General features: G+C 45.6%; 1 protein-coding gene across 5 annotated transcripts in view; it reads right to left on the bottom strand.

Annotated features, from left to right (window-relative positions):
* Positions 1–1,247: 1,247 nt before the first annotated feature.
* The window catches only part of LOC135918618 (uncharacterized), a 440,383-nt gene continuing 429,377 nt past the window's right edge, over positions 1,248–12,253 (bottom strand). For all 5 annotated transcript variants that reach the window (XM_065452238.1, XM_065452236.1, XM_065452237.1 and 2 more), the window contains one exon: positions 1,248–1,984. In XM_065452238.1, the coding sequence (XP_065308310.1) occupies positions 1,796–1,984 (189 nt within the window). In that variant the 3' untranslated portion in view covers positions 1,248–1,795. The remainder of the gene's footprint in view (positions 1,985–12,253) is intronic.

The following is a 12,253-nucleotide window of genomic DNA, read 5'->3' as shown; positions in this document are numbered from 1 at the left end:
GCCTCAATACCAACATGCATCAACTGCATAAAGCAGCAACGCACAGTGTCCCAACTTCAACGCCAGGCCTTCCTGTGAAGCGTTGGCGATGTCGCTATTTGTTCGCAGATACATTCTTTACCAGAGCAGAAACTGTGGCACACGTGGCAGACGTGGATTCTATAGTGCAAGCTACAGTGTACAGTGGATGTTGCTGGACTTTGTGCATATTGTGCAGCTGAATTTGTGTTAATTTGTCGTTTCATTTTTTCTATTCCGTAAGGCAGCCTTCCTTGTTAAAAACAAAAGTACAAACAACATTGGAAGGTTGGAAACCAGCAATTTTTATACTTGCGCATTGGTGTAGGCCATCGGGAGTGTAGGCCCATTATATGGAGGGATTATCTTTTTGTCCAACTTCAGGCAATAATTCCACACTTACGCTTTATCTAAATGAGTGATACCATCAGAAGGAAAGGAGATAGATACTAGAAAATTGTTAAGTGCACGCACATATATAGGTTTATATTTTCATGATTGCGATAATCACAGGCATCCTTAAGCGTCAGATTTTGCTGCGTATCACAGTCTGGGTTGGCAGTGCAAAATACATCGGTTGACCATACCGAACCAGGCACACTGGTCGCTGTAGCGCTTTTCTGTGGCAGAGGCGAATCGCTAAAGAGTTGGTTGGGCTCGTTCGCCTGCTTTTTCTGCTACACTGACGACGACCGTTGTCCTCAGGCCGCCGCCTCTTTCTGAGCTTCGCCATCACAAGAGAGCACTGAAAGAAACCGGGATTTCGGAGCTGGGCACCCTGACCACTACGCTGCCCCCGACGATGTACTTGCCTTCCCGCTTCTCGTTTTCGCCACAGACGCTGGCTGACACGTGACCCTGACTCGATCAGGTCGTCGGAGCGCACGCGGCTGCGTGCACATCGTCGCCTAAGCGTTACGGTAAATTTGCATTCACTGACTATTTTCGGTTAAAACTGAAACGCTGGACAGACATGAGACATACTGTTGAATTTTTTTTCTGTTTTCTAGGTTTAAAACACCAAAGGCTCAACCCTAATTTTCAAATAGCAGCAGCTTCATCATCAGCGACTTCAACACAAGCAGTGACATGTTTTTAAGAAGTGACATCAGGATGCTATTATTTTGAGGTCGTGTCGCTGCCAATACGAGCTGGCCCCACGTTTTGACGAAAACACTTCACACTGCCGATACAAACGCCAGGCTACTGAATGATGAAAACAGAACATGTGACTTTCACTTCTGGTCGTTTATTACACAGGACACAAGGCACCCGCCACCATGACACAAAAAGAAACGAAATAAAAAAAAGCATGGCGCACCAAGATTTTCCAAAGCGTTGTGCATCAAGCATATCTGATTTTCAAATAATGAAAAGTATAAAGAAATCGAGCAAAATGGAATTATCATAAGCCTTTGGTGAAACAGGCGCAAACGTGAAGTTCCGCGAATTTCTACATATATTCGAACTAAATAGTATTATTCTACCTAGATGTGGGGTGTCTGTGAGAAATAAGCGAAATGTCTGCGCAAACATTTCGCTTTTAGTACCGTGCACTACTATGGACGAGAAAGGAACGTTTTCGGTAAGATAAATGAAATGAAATAAAGAAGTTAAGCAATACGTTGCACGAAACTTATAAACAACACGACCAAATTAAAAAAGAAATATATGGTCGGGCTGCTTGCGGCTTTCTTTTTATATATATATATATATTGCGTATTCTTGGACGCAAGCCCGACAACGTTGTTAGCGCTGACGCATGCGAGTTCATTATTCAGTTGAACTTTCGGTTGCGGTTCTCTTCTAAGATAGTCTTGGCAGCGGTCAGTCGCGGAAAGTCCTCGGTGACGACACCGCTAACGGTGCAGTAATTCTTGTTGTATACTTCGTATGAGAGATCGAAGAAGGCCCATCCCACGCGTCTGAACACTTTGTCGTCGAGGGACAGCACAAACCGGCGCATCTGCAGCAGAGGCGAGGAGGAGAGCACGAGTGAGCGGCTGGCCATGCGTCAACGCTTTGTGTGCGATCGAAAATTGTGGGCTACTTGACCACCAACTTCGCTGTACCTACAAATGCCCACTTCGGTCCTTGGTGCCTACGTACGCCTACTTTTGCATACAATGCCAGAAAATGTATTGAGGGGCTCTCATTTGCTTTCGATAACGCATTCTTCCTTCCTAAGATTGAGCAACATTTGCAGCACGCTGTTGCTAATGGCAACGCACATGGTAATGTGATCTAAAAAATCAAGCCTAGCGTTGCAAATGCTTATTGATGTTTTGAAGGAACCTGCCTATTTACTTGATACCGGTAGCCGATATGGCAGAGAAAAATCACGGAAAGTCTGTTTCCTCGGCAGTGGACGCGCGACACTGTGCTACACTGAAGGTGCCGGTATTAAAGATGCAAACACGGTATTTTCCGAAAAGCGTGCTCTTGGCTATAACTGGGAAAGAATGTTCAATGTTCATTGCGAATATTTTATGCGGAATCGTGCAAAGTTCTCTGCAACACTATGCGATGTAGTAACGCAGTACACTTTTTTAGCGCCTCCGCTCTGTTATTTATTTATTTATTTCACAATACTGTCAATCGCGATAGGTATATTACAGGAGTGGGCACATGGTCATCAAAAAAGTACAATACGAGCAAACACTGAACAAACAAGGAGTTAGTATAGAAAACATGGACACTTACATTTATTGAGATATTCAATAAATGTAAGGTCTTGACACAATTGCTCTCGCGAAAAGATAAAAAAAAATAAATAAAACACTAAGTTGTGATTGCCATTGCTTCTTCTAGATGATTTGTAAATGTTTCTAATGTGGGCTGGACAGTAATAGCGGGGTTAAAGCAGTTCCAATCTCGCACAGCTCGCGGAAAGAATGAAAAGAAAAATAGTATTGTTGGTACAAAAAAATTCCTCTAGCGTGAAAACGTGCTTATGCCGAGTCGGTCTAGTGTGTTTGTACTTTAGATAGGCGGCGGGATCCAACTTCAGCGCACTGTGTAATACCAAGTATAGGAACTTTAATCATTGAACCTTAGCTCGAATTTCGAGGGTAGCGAGGCCTGCGCGAGAGAGAAGTTCGGTTGGTGAATCTGTGCGTTGAAAACGATTATAGATAAATCGGGCAGCTTTTCTTTGTATGCGTTCCAGCGTACAAATGTGGTTTTTGGAATGTGGAAACCATACTATGTCCCTTTCATTGTTGCACAGAGAAAACCTGCTGTTGGCGGTTCACCTCAGAGCTCTGCCGCTCGCCACGCCTTTTTACAGCGAAGCTGTAAAGCATCCAAGGAAATTATCGTCTCGTTGGCGTAGTAAGCAAAAAAAAAAAAAACTCCCCTACGTGCGTCAAGCTGGAGATAGCGCAATGCCGGCCCGATCTGTGGCGGAGGTCAAGCAGGCATTAAGCACTCGCCATACGACGGCCGATCCCGAAGACAGTGCAATGCCGGGCCCACCCGCGGCGGAGGTGAAGCAGGCATTAAGCCATTCTCTCTTCTCTCTCTTCCCATACGTGGGCCGATCCCGAACATAGTGCAATACTGGCGCGGCCCGCAGCGGAGGTGAAGGAGGCGCTCAGCAATCCCCATACGTTGGCCGATACCGAAGATAGTGCAAGGGCGGGCCCACCCGCGGCGGGGGTGAATCAGGCGTTAAAGGGACGCTAAAGCGAAACAACAAATATGTTTCGTCTGATAAAGCATTGTTTGACAACACAGCAGGTAGTCATTTCAAAATAATAGTTTGATTATTATATGGCAAAATGAAGGGCGAAGTATCAGTATTCGAATTTCGCGCCGAAACTCTAACGCCGGTGCGCCAGTGTGACGTCAGGGACCCGAAAGTATGTTATCGCATTTGGGTCGCGTTGGCTGAGTAAAGGTTCCCTAAATGTGCCACGTTTAATATTTCGTTCCTTTAGAACAAAATGTAGTCAATCGGTAACGCTATATAAGTAGGCCCTAGAAGATGTCATAAAAATTGATGATGCCACAGCGACCAGGTGGGGGAACTTCAAGGAGGCGTCGCCAACTGTCTTTCGTTCTTGCGCTTTTTCTCGCTTACCAAGCGTCGTAGCGTAGTAATAGTGGCGTTCTTGGTAAAATAGAGAGGTAATTTACTGATGCAGAAGAAATCATATTTCTCTTTAGTGTCCCTTTAAGCACTCCCCATACGTGGACCAACCGACCGACAGACCCACTGCGGAGGTGCAGTTCGCGATTGAGGGGCCCACATGCACAGCTTCGCTGGTAATCCTTCTTCACAGATTAGAAACGCACTAATTTTTTTAAAAAATTCAGATAACGTTGTAAGAACGTGCACACGTCTGTGCTCTACGGCGTGATAGAAAATATCTTGCGAAAGTATAGCATTAAATATACACAAAAAAACTTATGAAGCAGACCTTGTGCATAATTATCGAGGCGTGATACAACTATTGCACCACAAGACAAGTTTAATGGATCACAGTTTTTTTGAATTCAGCACTTCTTCTCTTACTGAGACATTTGCTAACTTCAATTCATTGGCCCGAATTTCAGTTTCCCCGATGACCATTTAGCGGCTTTTCTGACGTATTTTGTGTTTTTCTTTCTTTCACCACTTGATGCAATTTTAAGCACGAAATTATGGCTACTAAATATGCAGCATTTGCTCATTGTGTCAGATCACATGTAATAAATATGTTGGTTGCAGGATGAAGGTTTAGAAAAACACAGCATCTCATTTACGCAACAATGCTACGGGTATCCATGACTTGCACAATGAGTTTGCTATCTCACACGTTAACTCTACGTCAGGTTTCATAGAACGGAAATAAGCAATGAACATTCAATACAAAAATGAAGTTGCGATTTTGTGAACAAATGATATTGCCCATTGAGGCGCCTAGGTGCTTAAAATGAGACCTTAAGTGGTGTTTTAGGCGTCTACTATCGACAGTTTTGGTGCTTGAAAAGCCAGTCTCTATTTGTTACACGAGTATTTGTGTTGTACAAATGGCAGTCTGCTGATAAGTGCTAACGTGTAACAATTATCTGTATTTATTACTCGTAACAGTTTGCACAGCATTGTTAGTAACTTTGCGTATTGGACTGATCTGTCGTTATTTGGGTTACTTGTCCAAATATCTCTGCATGATCTTTTCGCACCACCACCACCACCACCACCACCACGGCGGAAGCGGTGGCGATGGCGGTGGCAGCCGCAGCAGCAGCGGCAGCAGAAGCAGCAGCAGCAGCAGAAGCAGCAGCAAGCAGCAGCAGCAGCAAGCAGCAGCAAGCAGCAAGCAGCAGCAAGCAGCAGCAAGCAGCAAGCAGCAGCAGCAAGCAGCAAGCAGCAAGCAGCAAGCAGCAGCAAGCAGCAAGCAGCAAGCAGCAGCAAGCGGCAAGCAGCAGCAGCAAGCAGCAGCAGCAAGCAGCAAGCAGCAGCAGCAAGCGGCAAGCAGCAGCAGCAAGCAGCAGCAGCAAGCAGCAAGCAGCAGCAGCAAGCAGCAAGCAGCAGCAGCAAGCAGCAAGCAGCAGCAGCAAGCAGCAAGCAGCAGCAGCAAGCAGCAAGCAGCAAGCAGCAAGCAGCAGCAGCAAGCAGCAAGCAGCAAGCAGCAGCAGCAGCAGCAAGCAGCAAGCAGCAAGCAGCAGCAGCAAGCAGCAGCAGCAAGCAGCAAGCAGCAGCAGCAAGCAGCAGCAGCAAGCAGCAGCAGCAAGCAGCAGCAGCAAGCAGCAGCAGCAAGCAGCAGCAGCAAGCAGCAAGCAGCAGCAGCAAGCAGCAAGCAGCAAGCAGCAAGCAGCAAGCAGCAGCAGCAAGCAGCAGCAGCAAGCAGCAGCAGCAAGCAGCAAGCAGCAAGCAGCAGCAGCAAGCAGCAAGCAGCAAGCAGCAGCAGCAAGCAGCAAGCAGCAAGCAGCAGCAGCAAGCAGCAAGCAGCAAGCAGCAGCAGCAAGCAGCAGCAGCAAGCAGCAGCAGCAAGCAGCAGCAAGCAGCAGCAAGCAGCAGCAAGCAGCAGCAAGCAGCAGCAAGCAGCAGCAGCAAGCAGCAGCAAGCAGCAAGCAGCAGCAAGCAGCAGCAAGCAGCAAGCAGCAAGCAGCAGCAAGCAGCAAGCAGCAGCAAGCAGCAAGCAGCAGCAAGCAGCAAGCAGCAAGCAGCAGCAGCAGCAAGCAGCAGCAGCAGCAGCAGCAGCAGCAGCAGCAGCAGCAGCAGCAGCAGCAGCAGCAGCAGCAGCAGCAGCAGCAGCAGCAGCAGCAGCAGCAGCAGCAGCAGCAGCAGCAGCAGCAGCAGCAGCAGCAGCAGCAGCAGCAGCAGCAGCAGCAGCAGCAGCAAGCAGCAAGCAACAGCAGCAAGCAGCAAGCAGCAGCAGCAAGCAGCAAGCAGCAAGCAGCAGCAGCAAGCAGCAAGCAGCAAGCAGCAAGCAGCAGCAGCAGCAAGCAGCAGCAGCAAGCAGCAGCAGCAGCAGCAGCAGCAAGCAGCAGCAAGCAGCAGCAAGCAGCAAGCAGCAGCAAGCAGCAAGCAGCAGCAAGCAGCAAGCAGCAGCAAGCAGCAAGCAGCAGCAAGCAGCAAGCAGCAGCAAGCAGCAAGCAGCAGCAAGCAGCAAGCAGCAGCAAGCAGCAAGCAGCAGCAAGCAGCAAGCAGCAGCAAGCAGCAAGCAGCAGCAAGCAGCAAGCAGCAGCAAGCAGCAAGCAGCAGCAAGCAGCAAGCAGCAAGCAGCAAGCAGCAAGCAGCAAGCAGCAAGTGATGAAGTGTGCGCATGTGTGATGGAGGGAGAAGATTGTGCTCAATGTGGGGTTGATTTTGTCGACGAAGACCGGTGCATGGAATGCTCTAACTGTGCATCGTTGTATCACCTCAGTCAAGAGTGCTCAGGTGTGGCTGAAGGCACATTCTTGTCGATGGGCCCGAAAAAGAGAGAAAAGTGGCGGTGTAAAACATGTAGATCAGCGGATTCTTCCCAAGGCAGTTCTAGCCAGTTAACAGCTATTGCTGAAAAGCTATCGTTGCTGGATTCTATTCGTGCGAAAGTTGAATCTTTCGCTGGTTCCGTCGAAAATAGACGAACTGTTGTGCCTCAAGTCCGAGATAGAAGTAGTGAAAACAAAAATGCAGGAAATACACGACTCGGTTGACTTTCTTTCAAATAAATATGATTCCTTGCTGAAAGGATCAGCAACACGAGAGAAACAGGTCACTGAATTGTCTTCTTGGGTGATGGCACTTGAGGATCAGGTCGCTTCTCAGGCAGCTGTCATACAAGACCTTAGAGGAGAAATAAATGCCTCTGAACAGTATAGTAGGTCCTCAAACCTCGAAATTCATAACCTACCCCAACTTCCTAGTGAAAACTTGACTACTACTATTGCTGAACTGGCCGCTCAACTGGGCATTGATTCATTCCTGCCAGGTCACGTAGTAGCTGTGCACCGGTTGCCCAGGAAGAGCAAAACAGCTCCAGTTTTAGTGCGCTTCCTTTCGGCGGGCATACGTGACAGCTGGCTGGCAAAGCGAAAGAAACTGGAATCTCTGGCGAAGGAAAATGAGCTCTCGGTTTTCTTTGTCGAAAACTTGACGAAATACAACAGAGAACTGTTCTGGGAGACAAAGACTAAGGCCAAAGAGGCCGATTTCAAGTTCGTATGGGTGAAACACGGGAAAATTTATGCCCGTAAGAAGGAGGGTGACCCAGTTGTGCGCATAATGAGCCCTTGTGACTTGTCTCGGCTAGTCTGACCTCTTCTATCCTCGGCTTTGTCTGTTGTAATCTTTTTCCTTATTCATGGCGTCGTGCGAACAATTTCGAGACTTTCCTTCTTTTTCTGTTCTTTTAAAACCAGGTGAATGCACATTCACTGTTTTTCATGCAAACGTGCGTAGTATTCGGAAGCACTGGAATGAATTTTGTGTCCACGCTGGTGCAGCACGTGATATAGCTGATGTTTTTGTCTTAACTGAAATTAATATTGGGCAGGAACATACTGGTCTCTTTCAACTCCAAGGTTATCACAATCATTTTTTGACGCGCAAGGACGGCCGTGGCGGTGGAATTGCCATTTTCATTAAAAATTGTTGGATTTCAAGTCCTCTGAACATAATTTTTACAGGTGCTGAATCGCTAGCCCTTCCTATTCACACACGCTCTTTTGCCATCACATTGCTCGCTATTTATAGGCCGCCAAATCAAAGTGTTAGAAAGTTTGTGGACGAATTGCATCTACTTCCTTTTCCATCTGGTCACGTGTGTATGATAGGTGATGTTAACATTGACGTGCTGAAGAAAGAACGACACATTGTAGCTGATTACTTGAACACGCTTGCTGACGTTGGAATAGATTCTATTATCAACCTTCCCACACGTGTCGAAATTTTGGGTACATCGCTTGTGTCTTCATGCATAGATCACGTCAACGTTCGCACTGAGAACGACCAGGTACTTCCGTTTATTATTGAGCAAAAGCTATCCGATCACTTCTATGTTGGGTGTAGCTTTCTATCGTCTCAGCATGCTGCGGCTAACAACCCAGTATCAGAGATAGAGGTTATTGATAAAAGAAAGCTGGACTCGTTGTTGCAAGGCTACGACTGGAAATCTTTCCTAGCAGAAGTTCCTGCCACTCACCTGTATAAATCCTTTATTGCCGTTTATACGCAGGCAGTGCACTCTTGGAAAAACGTAGCCGTCTTAAAGCAACGAAAGCCGAAATGCCCGTGGATAAATGGAAATGCTCTAACCGCGTTAGCTGAAAAAGAACTAGCCTGGGCGCGTTGTCGGCGCTCACCTAATAATCAGTATCTTCGTGAAGCTTATAAGATGGCTCGCAATAAAGTCCCTGCTGTGCTTAGAGGTGGCAGGCGACAGCACTTCCAAGGTAAATTTTCTGAATTTAGAAACAACCCGTCCAAGACTTGGTCCGTGGTTAACGAATTAAGGGGTCGTCCCCGGAGAGGCGCGTACCAAACTATTGCGAAGAATTTCGGTCCACCATCTATAACGTTAGCAGACTAATTTAATTCCTTTTTCTCGTCTACTGCAGCAAGCTTGTCCGGTAATACGGCTAGTTATTGTATGCTACAATCGGTAGTTGACTCTGCATTCCTGCCTGAGTGTACCGAGCATGATATTCGCTATATTTTATTTAACTTAAAACAGCACAAGTCGGTTGGATTAGATGGTGTATCTGTGGACGTCCTTCGCAGAAATTTCGAGGCCCTGAAGAATGTTCTTTTAGCAATTATAAATAACATTATAACCACAAAAGAAATACCGTCTGGCCTCAAGGAGGCGCTTGTAGTTCCTCTCTTCAAAAGCGGACAGGTCAATGTTGTCACAAACTACAGGCCAATTTCGATACTTTCGTGCATTGATCTTATACTTGAAAAGCATATTTTTCACGTAATGCAGCGCTTTATTGATGCGCACAACATAATGTCGCCTAATCAGTACGGATTTACTTATGAGCGTGGCACTAGAATAGCATTAGATGAATTAACCGATTTCCTTAATAGTACTCTTGAAATTAGTGCATTCGTTTGTGCATTATTTCTAGATGTATGAAAAGCTTTTGACTCCGTCAACCATGAAATTTTACTTTGTAAACTGCACAGCTATGGCTTCCGAGGGCCTTTTCTAACTTTCCTTAAGAATTATTTGCACGGTCGAATTCAAGTAGTAGTTCTCGGAAATATTAAAAGCAAACCTAGACAGTTGAGCGCTGGAGTTCCACAAGGGTCGATTTTAGCTCCCCTTTTATTCAACTTGTACGATAATGATCTCAGTCAAGCAATTTTTCGCTGTCGAGTGTTTCAATACGCAGATGACACGCTTTTAGTATCTCGTCATACTAATTACCATCAAGCCGTGGCTGAATTACAAACTGACACTACAAATGTTATCAGCTGGTACCGTAAAAACTTAATTTCTATTATCCAGAATAAAACTAAATTAGTATGTTTTCACGATCCGCTGAAATTTATTCCTGTCATCACTCTGCTGTTTCTTCATTCTCCTCTGTGTAACAATTGCACTTGCTCTCCTATTCCATACCTCTCAAGTGTCAATTATCTCGGTGTTCATTTCGATTCTAACATGTCCTGGAACACTCACTTGGCTAACGTTTGTGAAAGGCTGCGCAAAATAGCCTGCCTACTGCATTCTATTAAAGCGCTATGCCCAATTTACGTAAGGAAAACAATAGCACATGCATTAGCGTACAGTGTGCTGAGATATGGAATCGGTTCTTTTTATTTCTGTTCAGTGTTTTGGCGCAATAAATTTCATTCTTTACTAAAATCCATAATTCGGGCGGTAATGTATGGTGTGCACATTACTAACAATTCCAGTCTTTTTTCATGCTCGCACATGCCCTCGTTCAGGCTGTTATACAAAGAAACGGTAATCCTTTTTGAATATATGGAACAATGAGTTCTGCCTCCCGTATGTCCCCGCCAGAGCATTACGTACACGTGACCGCTTTACCTTACCAAGAGTACGGACAAGATATGGCAAACGTGTCCGTGCCTTCCATGTACCTGATGTGTTAAATGACCTGCCAGATAAAGTTTTATCTTCCAGCACACGGAAAGAAGTTAAATCTTATATTTTTGATTTGTATGTGTAATTTGGTTTCTTTCCTTTCTTTCTCTCTTTCTTTCTTTAGTTTATTTTGAATAAAAAAATAATAAATTATGGGGTTTTACGTGCCAAAACCACTTTCTGATTATGAGGCACGCCGTAGTGGAGGACTCCGGAAATTTTGACCACCTGGGGTTCTTTAACGTGCACCTAAATCTAAGCACACGGGTGTTTTCGCATTTCGCCCCCATCGAAATGCGGCCGCCGTGGCCGGGATTCGATCCCGCGCCTCGTGCTCAGCAGCCCAACACCATAGCCACTGAGCAACCACGGCGGGTAGTTTATTTTGAGTCTTGTACATAATTGATTTACTGTGCCACTCCCTGGCTTGCTCCATTCTGCCGAGCGCTGCCCCACAAGCCCATTGTTGTCTTGGGCAGGCTCGTATTTGTATGTCATTTTCGAAATAAATAAATAATTTATATATAAAAAGCACCAGCAGCAGCAAGCACCAGCAGCAGCGGCAGCAAGCAGCAGCGGCAGCAAGCAGCAAGCAGCAGCAAGCAGCAGCCTGGTTACGCGCACTGCCGGGCAAAGGCCTCTTCCATACTTCTCCAACTACCCTCGTCATGTACTAATTGTGGCCATGTTGTCCCTGCAAACTTCTTAATCTCATCTGCCCACCTAACTTTCTGCCGCCCCCTGCTACGCTTCCCTTCCCTCGGAATCCAGTCGGTAACCCTTAATGACCCTTAACTTTTCGTAATCAAATGGTAAAGTTTCGTTTTGACCTACCAACCGACCGACCGACCGAGTTACGATTCGGAACAGTTGCCACAATGGGGTGGCTGGGCAGCTCGGATCCAGAACAAATGCTAGTGCTATTAAGGAGTTAATAAAGAAATATACAAATAAATAAATAAGTAAATAAATAAATAAACTTCGTTAGCCTTTCAGGACTTATTCATATTGCCAGCTGGGGTATTGCGAATGTGAAGAACACGTGCGGAACAGCATCAAATAATGCGAGGTTCTGCAATGCCGAATTCGCCATGATCAATTATCTGTTATCCTTTCCTAATAATGTAAAAGAGTATTTTTTGTGTGTGCTTGGTTTGCAACGCGTCATAACGTCATAATAGGGCTAAATATAAGCATGCAGGCACGTTTTGTGGAGATAGTGCAACAATAACTTGTAAAATGTATTGTCCTTAGTCCATCTTTCATAGTGTTCAGCATGATCGCTGTTCACTTTTGCAATTTTGAGCAGACTTTTGTGAATTGTCTTTGTAAACAAAGTTCCCTTGTCTATTCCTTAACGTGTTTTTTAGCTATTTAATATTTAACCGAAGACAACCACCCTTCGCCATACCGTAATTCTGCAGGTTTATCCACTGACAGTATTTTAGACTGACTAGCACTTTATCTTTCATGGACACTGTTCAACATTAATAACAACAATTTTATTCAAATGAAATGGATTAGCCACGGCTAATGAATAGGTTATTCCTTATGTCGGTTATTGAATCGGTTATTCCTTTACGTGCCGAAACCACTTTCTGATGATGAGGCACACTGTAATGAGGGACTCCGAAAATTTCGACCACCTAGGGTTCTTTAAGGTTCACCTAAATCCAAGTACACGTGTGTTTTCGCATTTCGTT

Source organism: Dermacentor albipictus, chromosome 6, assembly GCF_038994185.2.
Source record: "Dermacentor albipictus isolate Rhodes 1998 colony chromosome 6, USDA_Dalb.pri_finalv2, whole genome shotgun sequence".
Taxonomy (NCBI): Eukaryota; Metazoa; Arthropoda; class Arachnida; order Ixodida; family Ixodidae; genus Dermacentor; species Dermacentor albipictus.
This window is presented reverse-complemented; position numbering and strand designations above follow the sequence as displayed.